The sequence below is a fragment of the Triturus cristatus genome, chromosome 10, assembly GCF_964204655.1.
Source record: "Triturus cristatus chromosome 10, aTriCri1.1, whole genome shotgun sequence".
NCBI classification, from domain to species: domain Eukaryota; kingdom Metazoa; phylum Chordata; class Amphibia; order Caudata; family Salamandridae; genus Triturus; species Triturus cristatus.
Genome location: NC_140593.1, coordinates 1240642735 through 1240661137, shown reverse-complemented (window position 1 = coordinate 1240661137; position 18403 = coordinate 1240642735). Strand labels below are relative to the sequence as shown.

General features: G+C 53.6%; 1 protein-coding gene across 1 annotated transcript in view; it reads left to right on the top strand.

The window, feature by feature from the left end:
- SYP (synaptophysin) overlaps positions 1-18403 on the top strand; it is a 169676-nt gene that overhangs the window by 93975 nt on the left and 57298 nt on the right. Inside the window, exon 3 of the mRNA XM_085629884.1 lies at positions 2106-2230. Within this exon, the coding sequence (XP_085486010.1) occupies positions 2106-2230 (125 nt within the window). The remainder of the gene's footprint in view (positions 1-2105; positions 2231-18403) is intronic.

Below are 18403 nucleotides of genomic sequence, written 5' to 3'. Positions count from 1 at the left end.
ACGCCTGCCCTCAGTCCTCTCTCAGTGTGCTCCCTCATACCTGCCCTTAGTCCTCTCTCTGCGTGCTCTACCTCACGCCTGCCCTCAGCCCTCAATCTGTGCTCTCTCTTCCAGCTCTTCTCTCGGTTCGTGCTCCCTCACGCCTGCCCTCTGTCCTCTCTGTGTGCTCCCTCACGCCTGCCCTCTGTCCTCTCTCAGTGTGCTCCCTCACGCCTGCCCTCAGTCCTCTCTCAGTGTGCTCCATCACGCCTGCCCTCAGTCCTCTCTCAGCGTGCTCTCCCTCATGCCTGCCCTCAGCCCTCACTCTGTGCCTCTCTCTTTCAGCTCTTCTCTCGATGCGTGCTCCCTCACGCCTGCCCTCAGTCCTCTCTCAGTGTGCTCCCTCACGCCTGCCCTCAGTCCTCTCTCAGCGTGCTCTCCCTCATGCCTGCCCTCAGCCCTCACTCTGTGCCTCTTTCTTCCAGCTCTTCTCTTGGTGCATGCTCCCTCACGTCTGCCCTCAGTCCTCTCTCAGTGTGCTCCCTCACGCCTGCCCTCAGTCCTCTCTCAGTGTGCTCCCTCACGCCTGCCCTCAGTCCTCTCTCAGCGTGCTCTCCCTCATGCCTGCCCTCAGCCCTCACTCTGTGCCTCTCTCTTTCAGCTCTTCTCTCGATGCGTGCTCCCTCACGCCTGCCCTCAGTCCTCTCTCAGTGTGCTCCCTCATGCCTGCCCTCAGTCCTCTCTCAGCGTGCTCTCCCTCATGCCTGCCCTCAGCCCTCACTCTGTGCCTCTCTCTTCCAGCTCTTCTCTTGGTGCGTGCTCCCTCACGTCTGCCCTCAGTCCTCTCTCAGTGTGCTCCCTCACGCCTGCCCTCAGTCCTCTCTCAGTGTGCTCCCTCACGCCTGCCCTCAGCCCTCACTCTGTGCTCTCTCTTCCAGATCTTCTCTCGGTGCGTGCTCCCTCACGCCTGCCCTCAGTCCTCTCTGTGTGCTCCCTCACGCCTGCCGTCAGTCCTCTCTCAGTGTGCTCCCTCACGCCTGCCCTCAGTCCTCTCTCAGGGTGCTCCCTCACGCCTGCCCTCAGTCCTCTCTCAGTGTGCTCCCTCATACCTGCCCTTAGTCCTCTCTCTGCGTGCTCTCCCTCACGCCTGCCCTCAGCCCTCACTCTGTGCTCTCTCTTTCAGCTCTTCTCTCGGTGCGTGCTCCCTCACACCTGCCCTCTGTCCTCTCTGTGTGCTCCCTCACGCCTGCCCTCAGTCCTCTCTCAGTGTGCTCCCTCACACCTGCCCTCAGTCCTCTCTCAGGGTGCTCCCTCACGCCTGCCCTCAGTCCTCTCTCAGCGTGCTCTCCCTCATGCCTGCCCTCAGCCCTCACTCTGTGCTCTCTCTTTCAGCTCTTCTCTCGGTGCGTGCTCCCTCACACCTGCCCTCTGTCCTCTCTGTGTGCTCCCTCACGCCTGCCCTCAGTCCTCTCTCAGTGTGCTCCCTCACACCTGCCCTCAGTCCTCTCTCAGGGTGCTCCCTCACGCCTGCCCTCAGTCCTCTCTCAGTGTGCTCCCTCATACCTGCCCTTAGTCCTCTCTCTGCGTGCTCTACCTCACGCCTGCCCTCAGCCCTCACTCTGTGCTCTCTCTTCCAGCTCTTCTCTCGGTTCGTGCTCCCTCACGCCTGCCCTCTGTCCTCTCTGTGTGCTCCCTCATGCCTGCCCTCTGTCCTCTCTCAGTGTGCTCCCTCACGCCTGCCCTCAGTCCTCTCTCAGTGTGCTCCCTCACGCCTGCCCTCAGTCCTCTCTCAGCGTGCTCTCCCTCATGCCTGCCCTCAGCCCTCACTCTGTGCCTCTCTCTTTCAGCTCTTCTCTCGATGCGTGCTCCCTCACGCCTGCCCTCAGTCCTCTCTCAGTGTGCTCCCTCACGCCTGCCCTCAGTCCTCTCTCAGCGTGCTCTCCCTCATGCCTGCCCTCAGCCCTCACTCTGTGCCTCTCTCTTTCAGCTCTTCTCTCGATGCGTGCTCCCTCACGCCTGCCCTCAGTCCTCTCTCAGTGTGCTCCCTCACGCCTGCCCTCAGTCCTCTCTCAGCGTGCTCTCCCTCATGCATGCCCTCAGCCCTCACTCTGTGCTCTCTCTTTCAGCTCTTCTCTATCTTCGCCTTCGCCACCTGCGGAAGTTACTCGGGTGAGTTCCGCCTCAGCGTGGAGTGCGTGAACCGGACGGACAGTGACCTGAACATCGACGTGGACTTCTCCTACCCCTTCAGGTGAGGCCGTCCCCTCAATCCCTCAGTCTTTCATCCGCTCACTGTCCCATCCCTCACACAGTGCAGTGTTACTGTCCCTCGTTCCCTCACAGAACTGTCCCCACACTCTACGGTGTTGTTATTCCTCATTATCTCACAGTGCCTTTCCCCCACACAGTGCAGTTATTAAGCCTCATTCCCTCAAAGATTCTTCCCTCACTGTTTCCTGATCTCATTCCCTCAGTTTTTGGGGTGCAGTGCCGCTGGCTGTCGCGCCCTCACTGAATCTCTCCTAGGGCGGTGCAAAGTCAGTTCCTCTCACCGCCTTGCCTCACATGCTATCCTGTCCCTGGCTCTCATTCCCTCACAGTCCCTCTCCTCACAGGGTGCGGTGTCACTGGCTGTCATTCCTTTCCAGCACTTGTCCTGGCAGGGTGCGGTGTCACTGGCTGTCATTCCCTCACAGTCCCTCACCTGGGAGGGTGAGGTGTCATAGGCTGTCATTCCCTCACAGTCTCTCTCCTCACACGGTGCGGTGTCCCTGGCTCTCATTCCCTCACAGTCCCTCTCCTCACACGGTCTGGTATCACTGGCTCTCATTCCCTCACAGTCCCTCACCTGGCAAGGTGAGGTGTCACTGGCTCTCATTCCCTCACAGTCCCTCTCCTTGCAGGGTGCGGTATCACTGGCTGTAATTCCCTCACAGTCCCTCTCCTTGCAGGGTGCGTTGTCCCAGGCTCTCATTCCCTCACAGTCCCTCTTCTTACAGGGTGAGGTGTCCCTGGCTCTTATTCCCTCACAGTCCCTCACCTGGCAGGGTGAGGTGTCACTGGCTCTCATTCCCTCACAGTCCCTCTCCTCACAGGGTTAGGTGTCACTGGCTGTCTTTCCCTCACAGTCCCTCTCCTTGCAGGGTGCGGTATCACTGGCTGTCATTCCCTCACAGTCCCTCTCCTTGCAGGGTGCGTTGTCCCAGGCTCTCATTCCCTCACAGTCCCTCTTCTTACAGGGTGAGGTGTCCCTGGCTCTCATTCCCTCACAGTCCCTCACCTGGCAGGGTGAGGTGTCACTGGCTCTCATTCCCTCACAGTCCCTCTCCTCACAGGGTTAGGTGTCACTGGCTGTCTTTCCCTCACAGTGCCTCTCATCAGAGGGTGCGGTGTCCCTGGCTCTCATTCCCTCACAGTCCCTCTCCTTGCAGGGTGCGGTATCACTGGCTGTCATTCCCTCACAGTCCCTCTCCTTGCAGGGTGCGGTGTCACTGGCTGTCATTCCCTCACAGTCCCTCTCCTTGCAGGGTGCGTTGTCCCAGGCTCTCATTCCCTCACAGTCCCTCTTCTTACAGGGTGAGGTGTCCCTGGCTCTCATTCCCTCACAGTCCCTCACCTGGCAGGGTGCAGTGTCCCTGGCTCTCATTTCCTCACAGTCCCTCTCCTGACAGGGTGCAGTGTTTCCTTCCTCCCCTGCTGTGCTTTAGTGCTCTGTGTCTACCCAGGGAACACTCCTCCGGTACCTCATCACCTCAGACTCCTTACATCACCTCGTGGGGATATTTCCTCCTTTTCACTGTTCGGATGCAGTGAGGTGTTACCTTTCACTCATTCCTTTTCATCTGCCTCCTTTAGCAGGTGTAGTGTAACTCCATCTCGTGCTTCGCAGGTGTGGCGTAACGCCATCTCGTGTTTAGCTGGTGTGGCGTAACTCCATCTCGCGCTTAGCAGGTGTGGCGTAACTCCATCTCGTGTTTAGCAGGTGTAGCGTAACTCAATCTCGTGTTAGCGGGTGTCCCGTAACTCAATCGCGTGGTTAGGAGGTGTGACGTAAGTCCATCTCGTGTTTAGCAGGTGTAGCGTAACCCCATCTCGTGCTTAGCAGGTGTAGCGTAACCTCATCTCGTGCGCAGCAGGTGTGGCGTACCTCAATCGCGTGATTAGCAGGCGTGGCGTAACTCCACCTCGTGCTTAGCAGGTGTGGCGTAACTCCACCTCGTGCTTAGCAGGTGTAGCGTAACTTCATCTCGTGCTTAGCAGGTGCGGCGTAACTCCATCTCGTGCTTAGCGGGTGTAGTGTAACTCCATCTCGTGGTTAGCAGGTGTGGCGTAACTCAATCGCGTGGTTAGCAGGTGTGGCGTAACTCCATCTCGTGCTTAGCAGGTGTAGCGTAACTCCATCTCGTGAATGGCAGGGATTAGTGTAAATCCCTCTGGTGCTTAGCAGGCTGTGGTGTCATTCCATATCTCATTCAGTACTCATCCCTCTGGCACTGAGCACGGTGCAGTGTTCCACAGCAGGGCCTCACCTGGGACAGGACTCATCACCTGGTCTGGCGGTGCCGGGTCTTGTCATCTCACCATTACTTTTCACTCTTATGTTCCCACTCTCCCTACCTTGTGCATTGATTTCTGCAGCTCCTCCTGTACCACCCCCACGCCACCCCTTCACCCACCCCCCGAAGTTCTTTCTTTTGAAGATGTGTCCAAGGCCAGTTTCCAGCCTGGGCTAGTGTGCTTCGGTTCACTCTCTTGTAATTGGAGGGCAAGGCGTGGCAACAAAGAGGGGGTGGGGTCACGAGGGGCGGAGTCAAGGAAAGCAGTCTAACACTCAACTGTTAATTTTTTTAAATTTTTATTCTGGTACAAAGGAATTGACAATAAGAAGATGAGAGTAAATCATGTTTGGGTTCATTGTTTGCACCGGCTGCACTTACAATATCTGATGAGGTTCAGGCACCTGTTGCGGAGAGCTTTGTGCGCCCAGTAACTCTCTGGAATAGGGAACAGGTATAATGGTAAGATAACTCTGGTGGTTCAAGCACTTGCTGAGGAGGTCTGTGCTTTGTCCAGCCACAGTTGCAGAGAGGGTTAATGTGCCTGCTGCTAGGCACACCGTGTAACATACAGAGATGGCAGATTTTTATTGTATGTAGATAGGTAAGCAGGTTACTCCGTTTGACACAGAGATCCCTTTATTACCTGCAGTTTCTAAAGTGCAATCCTTCTAAAATGACACAGTGAGCTATGAAGCAGCGTCAAGGCGCTGCATGAACATTGCAAGACATGGTTTAGACCCTCGTTCTTTTTTCTCAATCTGATCTCATTGTAAGTAACCCTGGGTGTAGTTCGCGAAGTAGCACTTCGCGAAGCTACGCAAAGTGCAGTTCGCACTACGCGTAGCACTTCGCGAACTGCGTAGTACCTTGTTCGCACTGTGCCAGATGTCGTTTTCAATGATTGCACAGTGCGGACAAGCAACCGGCACTGTGAAATCATTGAAAACGGCATCTTGCACAGTGCGAGCTGTAGTTTTCTCCTGCTCGAGTAGATTTTTACTCGAGCGGCAGCTTTCTCAACGCGAACTGGTAGTTTCTCATCGCGAGCGGTCGCAAGCATACGCGACCACTCGCAATGAGAAACCTGACCTCCTCGCGTTGGGAATCTCGCCGGGAGGTTTATTTTCCATGCTCGCGATCGCCAACTTGATGTTGCTGATCGCGAGCAAGCAAAAAATGACCGCAGCACTACGCAACACTACGCTACGCGTGTTCGCACTGTGCTACCTGCAGTTCGCGTAGTGCGAAGTAGCGCGAACTTCGCAAACTACGCAAGCGTAGCATAGTGCTATGCCCAGGCTTAATTGTAAGGCGCTAATAAGTTTATTTTGGGTAGTAATAAAGTCTTGCAATAACAGACAACCCCAAGCACTGCGTTACGGTTTGGCACTTCCAGTAAAGATGATTAAAGACTGGTACACCTTGAAACCCTCGCTGGAATATGCACTCCGTTGAGTAGCACTTGTTGTCCCTTCCTCGATGGTGTGATGAATGCCCGGAAACAGTGGCAGGAGGTATCCTTTCTTTCAGTGACACAAGCGTGATTGGACCTTGGCTCCAGCTGTGCTTCTAGTGTGCCTGTTGTAGTCCGATTTTAGAACAAAGCATCCGGAGGCTGCAGGGAACAAGTCTGGACTTCTTCCCTCGACTCGTTCCAGATGCGTCTTCCCTTGTTGACTAACTCCTGGTGCTTCTTCCCTTGACTCCCTCCAGACGCTTCTTCCCTTGTTGACTTACTCCTGGTGCTTCTTCCCTTGACTCCCTCCAGACGCTTCCTCCCTCGACTCGTTCCAGACGCTTCTTCCCTTGTTGACTTACTCCTGGTGCTTCTTCCCTTGACTCCCTCCAGACGCTTCTTCCCTTGTTGACTTACTCCTGGTGCTTCTTCCCTTGACTCCCTCCAGACGCTTCTTCCCTTGTTGACTTACTCCTGGTGCTTCTTCCCTTGACTCCCTCCAGACGCTTCCTCCCTCGACTCGTTCCAGACGCTTCTTCCCTTGTTGACTTACTCCTGGTGCTTCTTCCCTTGACTCCCTCCAGACGCTTCTTCCCTTGTTGACTTACTCCTGGTGCTTCTTCCCTTGACTCCCTCCAGACGCTTCTTCCCTTGTTGACTTACTCCTGGTGCTTCTTCCCTTGACTCCCTCCAGACGCTTCTTCCCTTGTTGACTTACTCCTGGTGCTTCTTCCCTTGAGTCCCTCCAGACGCTTCTTCACTCGACTCGTTCAAGACACTTCTTCCCTTGACTCGCTTCAGATGATTCTTCCCTTGACTCCCTCCAGACGCTTCTTCCCTTGTTCACTTACTCCTGGTGCATCTTCCCTTGACTCCCTCCAGACGCTTCGTCCCTTGTTGACTAACTCCTGGTGCTTCTTCCCTTGACTCCCTCCAGACGCTTCGTCCCTTGTTGACTTACTCATGGTGCTTCTTCCCCTGACTCGCTCCAGACGCTTCTTCCCTCGACTCGTTCCAGGCGCTTTTTCCCTTGACTCGCTCAAGATGCTTCTTCCCTTGACTCCCTCTAGATGCTTTTTCCCTTGACTCGCTCAAGACGCTTCTTCCCTTGACTCGCTCAAGACGCTTCTTCCCTTGACTCGCTCCAGATGCTTCTTCCCTTTGACTTGCTCCAGATGCTTCTTCCCTTGACTCGCTCCAGATGCTTCTTCCCTTGACTCGCTCCAGATGCTATTTCCCTTGACTCGCTCAACACGCTTCTTCCCTTGACTCGCTCAAGACGCTTCTTCCCTTGACTCGCTCCAGATGCTTCTTCCCTTGACTCACTCCAGACGCTTCTTCCCTCGACTCGTTCCAGATGCTTTTTCCCTTGACTCGCTCAAGATGCTTCTTCCCTTGACTTGTTCCAGATGCTTTTTCCCTTGAATCAATCCAGATGCTTCTTCCCTTGACTCACTCCAGATGTTTCTTCCCTTGACTCGCTCCAGATGCTTCTTCCCTTGACTCACTCCAGATGCTAGATGCTTCTTCCCTTGACTCACTCCAGATGCTTCTTTCCTAGACTCGTTCCAGACGCTTTTTCCCTTGACTCGCTCAAGACGCTTCTTCCCTTTAGTCATTCCAGGTGCTTCTACCCTCGACTCCCTCCAGATGCTTCTTCCCCTGACTCACTCCAGATGCTTCGTCCCCTGACTCACTCCAGATGCTTCTTTCTTCAACTCGCTCCAGACGCTTCTTCCCTTGACTTGCTCCAGATGCTTCTTCCCCTGGATCGCTCCAGATGCTTCTTCCCTTGACTCGCTCGAGATGCTTCATCCCTTGGCTCGCTCCAGATGCTTCTTCCCCTGACTCGCTCCAGACACTCCTTCCCTTGACTTGATCCAGACGCTTCTTCCCTTGACTCACTCCAGACGCTCCTTCCCTTGACTCGCTCCAGACGCTGCTTCCCCTGACTCACTCCAGATGCTTCTTCCTTCGACTCGTTACAGATGTTTGTTCTCTTGACTCGCTCCAGATGCTTCTTCCCTTCACTCACTCCAGATGCTTCTTCCCTTGACTCGCTCCAGATGCTTCTTCCCTTGACTCGACACAGATGCTTCATCTCTTGACTCACTCCAGATGCTACTTCCCTCCACTCATTCCCGACACTTCTTCCCTTGACTCACTCCAGACACTTCTTCCATTGACTCCCTCAAGACGCTTCTTCCTTTGACTCCCTCCAGAGGCTTCTTCCCTTGACTCACTCCAGGTGCTTCATCCCTTGACTTCCTCTAGACACTTCTTTCGTTGACTCATTCCAGACGCTTCTTCCCCTGATTCGCTCCAGACACTCCTTCCATTGACTTGATCCAGACGGTTCTTCCCTTGACTCGCTCCAGACGCTTCTTCCCTTGACTTGCTCCAGATGTTTCTTCCCTCGACTCGCTCCCGATGCTTCTTCCCCCGGCTCGTTCCAGATGCTTCTTCTCTTGACTCGCTCAGACGTTTCTTCCCTTGACTCACTCCAGATGCTTCTTCTCTTAACTCGTTCCAGATGCTTCTTTCCTTGACTTCTTCAAAATTGCTTCTTCCCTCGATTCCCTCCAGATGCTTCTCCCCCTGACTCACTCCTGATACTCCTTCCCCTGACTTGATCCAGACGCTTCTTCTCTTGACTCGCTCCAGACGCTTCTTTCCTTGACTCGCTCCAGATGCTTCTTCCCTTGACTCGATCAGATGCTTCTTCCCTTGACTTGTTCCAGACGCTTTTTCCCATGACTCGCTCCAGATGCTTCTTCCCTTGAATCCCTCCAGATAATTGTTCCTTTGACTCCCTACAGACGCTTCTTCCCTTGACTCACTTCAGACGCTTCTTCCCTTGAGTCACTCCAGGTGCTTCTTCCCTCGACTCCCTCCAGATGCTTCCTCCCCTGACTCGCTCCAGATGCTTCTTCTCCTGACTCACTCCAGATGCTTCTTCCCTTGACTCGCTCCAGATGCTTCTTCCCCTGACTCACTCCAGATGCTTCTTCCTTTGACTCGTTACAAATGCTCCTTCTCTTGACTCGCTCCAGACGCTTCTTCCCTTGACTTGCTCCAGATGCTTCTTCCCCTGGATCGCACCAGATGCTTCTTCCCTTGACTCGCTCCAGATGTTTCTTCCCCTGGATTGCTCCAGTTGCATCTTCCCTTGAGTTGCTCCAGATGCTTCATCTCTTGACTCGCTCCAGATGCTTCGTCTCCTGACTCGCTCCAGACACTCCATCCCTTGACTCGCTCCAGACGCTGCTTCCCCAGACTCACTCCAGATGCTTCTTCCTTCGACTCGTTACAGATGCTTCTTCTCTTGACTCGATCTAGACGCTTCTTCCCTTCACTCGCTCCAGACGCTTCTTCCCTTGACTCGCACAAGATGCTTCTTCCCTTGACTCGCACAAGATGCTTCTTCCCTTGACTCGCTCCAGTCGCTTCTTCCCTTGACTCGCTCCAGATACTACTTCCCTCCACTCATTCCAGATGCTTCTTCCCTTGACTCACTCCAGACGCTTCTTCGATTGACTCCCTCAAGAGCTTCTTCCTTTGACTCCTTCCAGAGGCTTCTTCCCTTGACTCACTCCAGGTGCTTCATCCCTTCACTTCCCCTAAACACTTCTTCAGTTGACTCATTCCAGATGCTTCTTCTCCTGACTCGCTCCAGACACTCCTTGCTTTGACTTGAGCCAGACGCTTCTTTCCTTGACTCGCTCCAGATGCTTCTTCCCTTGACTCACTTCAAATGTTACTTCCCTTGACTCACTCCAGATGCTTCTTCCCTTGACTCGCTTCAGATGCTTCTTCCCTTGACTCGTTCCAGATGCTTCTTTCCTTGACTCCTTCCAGATGCTTCTTCCCTCGATTCCCTCCAGATGCTTCTTCCCCTGACTCACTCCTGACACTCCTTACCTTGACTTGATCCAGACGCTTCTTTCCTTGACTCGCTCCAGACGCTTCTTTCCTTGAGTCGCTCCAGATGCTTCTTCCCTTGACTCGATCAGATGCTTCTTCCCTTGACTTGTTACAGACGCTTTTTCCCTTGAGTCGCTCTAGATGCTTCTTCCCTTGAATCCCTCCAGATAATTCTTCCTTTGACTCCATACAGATGCTTCTTCCCTTGACTCACTTCAGACGCTTCTTCCCTTGAGTCACTCCAGGTGCTTCTTCCCTCGACTCCCTCCAGATGCTTCCTCCCCTGACTCGCTCCAGATGCTTCTTCCCTCGACTCGTTCCAGATGCTTCTTCTCTTGCACTCGCTCAAGACGCTTCTTCCCTTGACTCGCTCCAGACGCTTCTTCCCTTGAGGAAAGGAAGAAATGGCCTGAGCATGGAGAATTTCTCAAGTGGAAGAGACGGCTGGAGTCTGTCTGGAGCAGGAGTCTCAAACCGTTCTGTAGTGAGAGCTATGTCTGATCAGTGAGCTACTGAACACTAAACAGCGTTTGCATTGTTACAAGACTCCCCCACATCCAGCTTCATTGACTTTCAGCCTCCTGTCCATAAAGCCAGATACTCAAAGAGCGATGGTAAAGCCTCTCTTAAAAAAACCTAGTCTTGATCCGGATCTACTGGGTAATTTCCGCCCTATCTCGCTCCTCCCAGGGAGTAGTAAAATAGCTGAGAAGCATGTCAACACAGAATTTTCGACATATCTGGAATCCCACAACCTCCTCCATTCCTCCTTCTCGACACTGGAGGGTCAACGGCGATTATCCTCTTTGACCTCAGCAGGGCCTTTGACACGGTCAACGACCAAATTCTGATCCATCCACTCAGAAGTTTGGGGGTGCCCAGGGTAGCTTTACCATGGCTGCAATCGTTCTTGGAAGAGAGATCCTTCCAGGTCTTTGAGGGTGATGTCACTTCTAAACCTCTGCCTCTCCAGTGCGGAGTCCCTCAGGGGTCGTCCCTTAGTCCGTCCCTTTTAAATGTTTGTATGCCTCCGCTTCTAGAGATTGTGCTCCATTTGGGGTTCATATAGTGATTTATGCTGATGACACCCACCCGGTCGTAGCGCTGAACCACGCTGATAATGCCTCTATTGGCCTCTGTCCCTGCCCAGAAGAGGTCGTCAAATGGATGCATCAATCATACTTAAAGCTAAATGTTGACAAGAATGAGTTGATCCTCCTTGGCAACCCAACCCTCTTCAGGGCAGATGCTCTTTGGCCAGCCTGTGTGGGCCCCGTCCCCGTCCCTGTCCCCAAGACCCAGATGAAGAGTCTAGGCATCTGGCTGGATCAGGATCTCAGCTTTATGGTCCAGGCACAGAAGGTTGCGGCTTCCTGTTACAGCATCCTCAGGATGCTCCGTAAAGTGCTTCCACTTCTCCCCTTCTGGGCGAGAAAGCTTATGGTACAGACACTTATTCTTTCCCGCCTGGACTACGGAACGCCCTTTACATTGGAGCGCCGGTCTCGACCTTCACGGAGCTCCACGCGGTGCAAAACTGTGCTGCGAGGGTGCTCGTGGGGATCTCAAACCGGCAATCCGCAAAGCCCGCATTGAAGTCTCTCCACTGGCTCCCTGTTCGGGAGAAAGTTAACTTTAAGGCCATGTGCATTGCCCACAAGATGCTAACTGAGAATGGCTCCATGTTCAACCACTCTATGGTCCAGCCTTATGTGGCGAATAGACGGCTGCGCCCAGACGATTTATACTTGGCCGCTGTTCCCAGGATTAAGAAGGCCAGAAGTGGCGGACCCCTTTTCGCTTACAATGCTGCTAAGCTGTGGAACACCCTTCCACTCCGCCTACGGAGGGAATCCAGTCATCTAGCCTTCCGGAAATCACTGAAGACCTGGCTCTTCCTCTAAGTCTGCTGCGATGTCCTTCTCTGTTACTGCCATAGAGCTGGGATGCCCCTGGGTAGCTACGCACTCAATAAATGCTGTTTTTATTTCATTTCATTTCACTACGGTTTGAACAAAATACTTTGACTCAGGGCCCTATGACAGGGCTGCCATGTGTGTCAGTGAGAGCGTGGTCTTTGGGGATTATGAACATGTGTGCGTTGAATGGGACATATGTGTATGGAGGACTGAGAGCCTATGTCGTATGTACTTGCGGCACAGGACATACCTTTCACCATATGTGGCACCATTGCATGAATAACACAAACATACAACAATTTTTTTAAATGGGAGAAATTTAAGGTGTAGAAAAATGTTCTGCATAAATGTTCATAATATGGAAACGTTTTCTGCATTTTATATTTCTCCCTCTTAAAACAATGACTATATCTTTCAGTTATAAATAGGACGGTGTGTCTGCCAGCCACGCAAAGCAGGACGCCTGCTGTGTGCAAATGTGGCACTTTGAAATGGGAGAAAATTCCACCGAAGAGTTCACTCGGTGTTCATATAGGGATCATAAAACTCATCATTTACATGTTCTACCAGTTCAAAGTGCCACATTTACACACATCAGGCGTCTTGCTCCCAGTGGTCTTTAGACGGGGGTGCCATTTTTATAACAGAAAAATACATCCGTTTGTTAAAATGGGAGGAATTTAAAGTGAAGAAACATTCTCCATAAAAAAATTAAGACCTAATTGGCTTAATTGAAAGTGGAGAAAAACATTAAGACTTTGGTGCATATTTACAATAAAGTGACAAACTGTGTCGTTAAGCCAAAAAGGCTAATGACACGCTTCGTCACTTTAGAAACGCAGGGCTGCACCAGATTTACTAGAATATGATGCAGCCCCACGTTTCCCCCTGCGCTGGTGCTAAATTTAACTGCCTAGCGCCAACGCAGGCACCCTTGCACTAGCTGTGTTGAGGGGAAGAATCTTTAAATGGCGTTTTATAACTTCTATGTGCGCTGCTTAATACAGCACGCATAGAAGTTGCAAAACAGCATTTTTGCATTTTTTTAAATGATTGTTTATGTACAGGAAGGAGGCATACACATGGGATCAGCAAAAACAAGGAGAAATAAAGCATTTCTCCTTGTTTCGCCTGTTTAAGACCAGGTTTTTCCTGGTCTTAATTCTGGCGCTGCCTCCGATTTACGCTGCCCGTGTGAATAGGGGGCAGCATCAAAATCAATGGGTGTTGCCGTGCAACGCCAACCGCAACACCCACTGCCCTCCCCTTTCACGCTAAGTGTAGCATGAAAGGGGGCCTTATTTACAAGGCAACGTTAAGCCACGTCAAGTGGCTTAACGCTGCCTTGTAAATAAGGCAAGGCCCCTATCGCCATCACAAGGTCACTGTAAGTGACTTTGTGGTGGCGACAGGGGCTTGTAAATATGCCCCTTTATGTTTCAAAGAAATATTTTTCTTCAATTTAAATTTCTCCTATTTAACAAAAAAGTCTGCATCTTTACAAGCCCCTATCACCACCACAACGTCACTTTTCAGGACGTTGTAGTGGCAATAGGGGCTTCGCCTTACTCACAGGGCAGCATTAAGCCACTAAACGTAGTTGAACATGCGAAGGCTCGACCCAGATGCCTGGCTCTAAATCAGCTGAATGCCCTCACAGACCCCTTACCTCACCCCGTGTAGAGATGAGTGAACCCAGAAAGGCTCGACCTAGATGCCCCTTACCTCACCCCATGTAGAGATGGGTCAACGCGAGAAGTCTCTACCAAGATGACCTCACCTCACCCTGTTCAGAGATGGGTCAACCCGCAAAGGCTCAACCCAGATGCCCCTTACCTCAACCCGTGTAGAGATGGATGAACCCAGAAAGGCTCGACCTAGATGCCCCTTACCTCCCTGCATGTAGAGATGGGCCAACCCGCTAAGTCGCTACCCAGATGACCCTTACCTCACCCCATGTAGAGATGGGTGAACCCAGGAAGGCTTGACCTAGATGCCCCTTACCTCACCCTGTGTAGAGATGGGTCGACCAGCAAAGGCTCGACCCAGATGTCCTTTACCTCACCCTGTGTAGAGATGGGTCAACCAGCGAAGGCTCGACCCAGATGCCCCTTACCTCACCCTGTGTAGAGCTGGGTCAACCCATGAAGGCTCGACCCAGATGCCTGGCTCAGCTCGATGTCCTCATGGACCCCTTACCTGACCCTGTGTAGAATTGGGTCAACTCACGAAGGCTCGACACAGATGCCCCTTACCTCACCCTGTGTAGAGATAGGTCAACCCGCAAAGGCTCTACCCAGATGACCCTTACCTCACCCCGTGTGGAGACGGGTGAACCCAGGAAGGCTTGACCTAGATGCCCCTTACCTCACCCCATGTAGAGATGGGTCAACCCACGAAAGCTCGACCTAGACGCTCCTTACCTCTCCCTGTGTAGAGATGGGTCAACCCACGAAGCTCGACCCAGATGCCCCTTACCCCACCCTGTGTAGAGATGGATGAACCCATGAAGGCTCGACCCAGATGCCCCTTACCTCACCCTGTGTAGAGATGGGTGAACCCATGAAGGCTCGACCTCGATGCCCCTTACCTCACCCTGTATAGAGATGGGTGAACCGCGAAGGCTCGACCCAGATGCCTGGCTCTGGCTCAGCTCGATGTCCTCATGGACCCCTTACCTGACCCTGTGTAGAATTGGGTCAAACCACGAAGGCTCGACCCAGATGACCCTTACCTCACCCTCTGTAGAGATAGGTCAACCCGCAACGGCTCTACCCAGATGACCCTTACCTCACCCCGTTTAAAGATGAGTGAACCCAGGAAGGCTTGACATAGATGCCCCTTACCTCACCCCATGTAGAGATGGGTCAACCCGCGAAGGCTCGACCTAGATGCTCCTTATCTCACCCTGTGTAGAGATGGGTCAACCCACGAGGCTCGACCAAGATGCCCCATACCTCACCTTGTGTAGAGATAGGTGAACCCATGAATGCTCGACCCAGATGCCCCTTACCTCACCCTGTGTAGAGATGGGTGAACCCATGAAGGCCCCACCCAGATGCCCCTTACCTCACCCTGTGTAGAGATGGGTGAACCCATGAAGGCTCCACCCAGATGCCCCTTACCTCACCCTGTGTAGAGATGGGTGAACCCACGAGGCTCGACCCAGATGCCCCTTACCTCACATTGTGTAGAGATGGGTGAACCCATGAAGGCTCCAACCAGATGCCACATACCTCACCCTGTGCAGAGATGGGTGAACCCATGAAGGCTCGACCCAGATTCCTCTTACCTTACCCTGTGTAGAGATGGGTGAACCCGCGAAGGCTCGACCCAGATGCCCCTTACCTCACCCTGTGTAGAGATGGGTGAACCCATGAAGGCTCCACCGAGATGCCCCTTACCTCACCCTGTGTAGAGATGAGTGAACCCGCGAAGTCTCGACCCAGATGCCCCTTACCTCACACTGTGTAGAGATGGGTGAACCGCGAAGGCTCCACCCAGATGCCCCTTACCTCACCCTTTGTAGAGATGGGTGAACCCATGAAGTCTCGACCCAGATGCCCCTTACCTCACCCTGTGTAAAGATGGGTGAACCCGTGAAGGCTCGACCCAGATGCCCCTTACCTCACCCTGTGTAGAGATGGGTGAACCCGCGAAGCCTCGACCCAGATGCCCCTTACCTAACCCTGTGTAGAGATGGGTGAACCCGCGAAGCCTCGACCCAGATGCCTGGCTCTGGCTCAGCTCGATGTACTCATGAGCCCTGGAGCAGGAGACGAGACGAACATTCACGTGGCTGAGGCCTGCCACCCACTCTACACTTTTGTGCCAATAATTAAAAGGAGTAACCTTGGATATAAACATGAGAGGGATACACATTTAAAGGGCTAAATGCACAATATGAAACCAGAAAACTCTGGCTCAACCCCAGCTTTCCCTCTTGCCTAGATTGTGTGATCCTAGGCACATATTTTATTCCACCCAGCCTCGTTTTCCTTATTGTCACAGGTGAGAGCTCAGGATCTGGCCACATACAGAGGTCACTGTCAGGGGAGGGTGGGAAAGAACTTCTAAGTTCACGTTTAAAAGCGATCACAATTGATGGCTTTAGAATCTGAAGCCCTAAGGTGGAAAAGTTTCACGTGTTAATGAGATGCATTTATTTAATTACAAAGACGCTTTTCATAGTTGTACATGATGGCTGTTGCATGATTTATATTCAGATGTTTTTCATGGGCCCTGGCTCGTGCCCGGGTTATTAGAGCCGAGCTAGGGCCTTGGCTCGGCTCTCCCAGTTCATCTGCTAGCTCGCCCTCCTGGAAGCCTGTGTATTTACCCCACGCGGGGCAGTTCTATCTCTCCTTCCCTCCTCTCTCACCTGGAGCAGTGCTCCGCCGCCCTACACACTCCTGCACCCAGCGTGGGCTGCTGCTGCCACCCTGTGGCTGGATTGTGAACTGTGAGTCCAGAGCTGCGCACAGCCGGCACTGCGCCTGCGCTCTCCTCCTGCGCACCATGCCTGCGCAGCTCCTTCCTCCCACGTGCTGATTCCCGCGCTCACCAGCTCGTGGTAGGACTGACATCTCTTTCACTCCTTCGCTGTCTAGCAGTGCTTGTTTCCGGTAGTGGGGGTCTTCCACTGTCTTCTCACCTTTGACTCACCATGCCACAGTGGTGTCTCTGCCCTTTGCAGCATCCGATGCGGTTTGTGGGATCTGAACCCCAGACATGCTGTGCCACCTGCCCGGGGTCTGAGGTCTGGTCGAGCTCCCCCTCTTCCTGGGATCCTTGGGGTATAGCTTGGGGCAGACGCTGGAAAGAAGCTCTGACACTGGGTGTCCCTCTTACACCTCAATGTCAGAGCCTGGCACTGGGCGTCCCCCTTACACCTTAGAGACAGAGCCTGGCACTGAGTGTCTCTCTTAAACCCCAACATCAGAGCCATGCACTGGGCGTGCCCCTTACACCTCAATGTCAGAGCCTGGCACTGGGCGTCCCCCTTACACCTTAGAGACAGAGCCTGGCACTGAGTGTCTCTCTTAAACCCCAACATCAGAGCCAGGCACTGGGCGTCCCCCTTACACCTTAGAGTCAGAGCCTGGCAGTGAGTGTCTCCCTTAAACCCCAGCATCAGAGCCAGGCACTGGGCGTGCCTCTTACACACTGGCATCAGAGCTGGCACCTTTGCATGCAAGTCTGAGGTGCACTTCTGAGGCCGCGCCTGAGCATTTGATGCCGTGTTTGGACATCTGAAGCTACCTCTGGGCATTTGTGCTGGTTTCAGACATTTGACACTTCACCTGGGCACTTGGCACTGTGGTTGGGCACACATTGACTCTGTTGTTGCACTAAAGGCTGTACTTCAGCTTTAGAGCTTGTGCCAGGCTGAGACACTGCTGATGCGTTAGAGACTTTACATGCATGTGGGGGTCGGCCAGGGTGTTTGGGGGTTCTATAGGGGCATTTGTAATGGTGTCTGGGTGTCTGGTTCAATGTTTGCGTTCCTGAGGCGTAATGTGTGATTCTAGGCTATATGAAGCCCGAATGCACTGGACACTGTGCCACTGGGCTGCGACGGCTGTGCCACTGGGCTGCGACGGCTGTGCCACTGGGCTGCGACGGCTGTGCCACTGCTTTGCAACAGATGTGCCCTTGGGTTGCGACAGATGTGCCCCTGGGTTGTGACGTTTTGGCTGTGCCCCTGGGTTGCAACAGTTGTGCCACTGGGTTGCGATGGCTGTCCCTGGGTTGCGATGGCTATGTCCTTGGGTTGCGATGTCTGTGCACCTGGGTTGCGATGGATGTGCCCTTGGGTTGTGATGGCTGTGTCCCTGGGTTGCGATGGCTGTGCCCCTGGGTTGCGATGGCTGTGTCCTTGGGTTGTGATGTCTGTGCACCTGGGTTGCGATGGATGTGCCCTTGGGTTGTGATGGCTGTGTCCCTGGGTTGCGATGGCTGTGCCCCTGGGTTGCGATGGCTGTGTCCTTGGGTTGTGATGTCTGTGCACCTGGGTTGCGATGGATGTGCCCTTGGGTTGTGATGGCTGTGTCCCTGGGTTGCGATGGCTGTGCCCCTGGGTTGCAATGGATGTGCCCCTGGGTTGCGATGCCTGTGTCCCTGGGTTGTGACATGTTGGCTGTGCCCCTGATTGAGATGGCTGTGCCCCTGGGTTGTGACAGCTGTGCCATTAGGTTGTGACGTGTTGGCTGTGCCCCTGGGTTGTGATGGCAGTGTCCCTGGGTTGCGATGGCTGTGCCCCTGGGTTGCGATGGATGTGCCCCTGGGTTGCGATGGCTGTGCCCCTGGGTTGCGATGGCTGTGCCCCTGGGTTGTGACAGCTGTGCCATTAGGTTGTGACGTGTTGGCTGTGCCCCTGGGTTGCGATGGCTGTGCCCCTGGGTTGCGATGGCTGTGCCCCTGGGTTGCGACAGCTGTGCAATTAGGTTGTGACGTGTTGGCTGTGCCCCTGGGTTGCGATGGCTGTGCCCCTGGGTTGCGATGGCTGTGCCCCTGGGTTGGGACAGCTGTGCCATTAGGTTGTGATGTTTCGGCTGTGCCCCTGG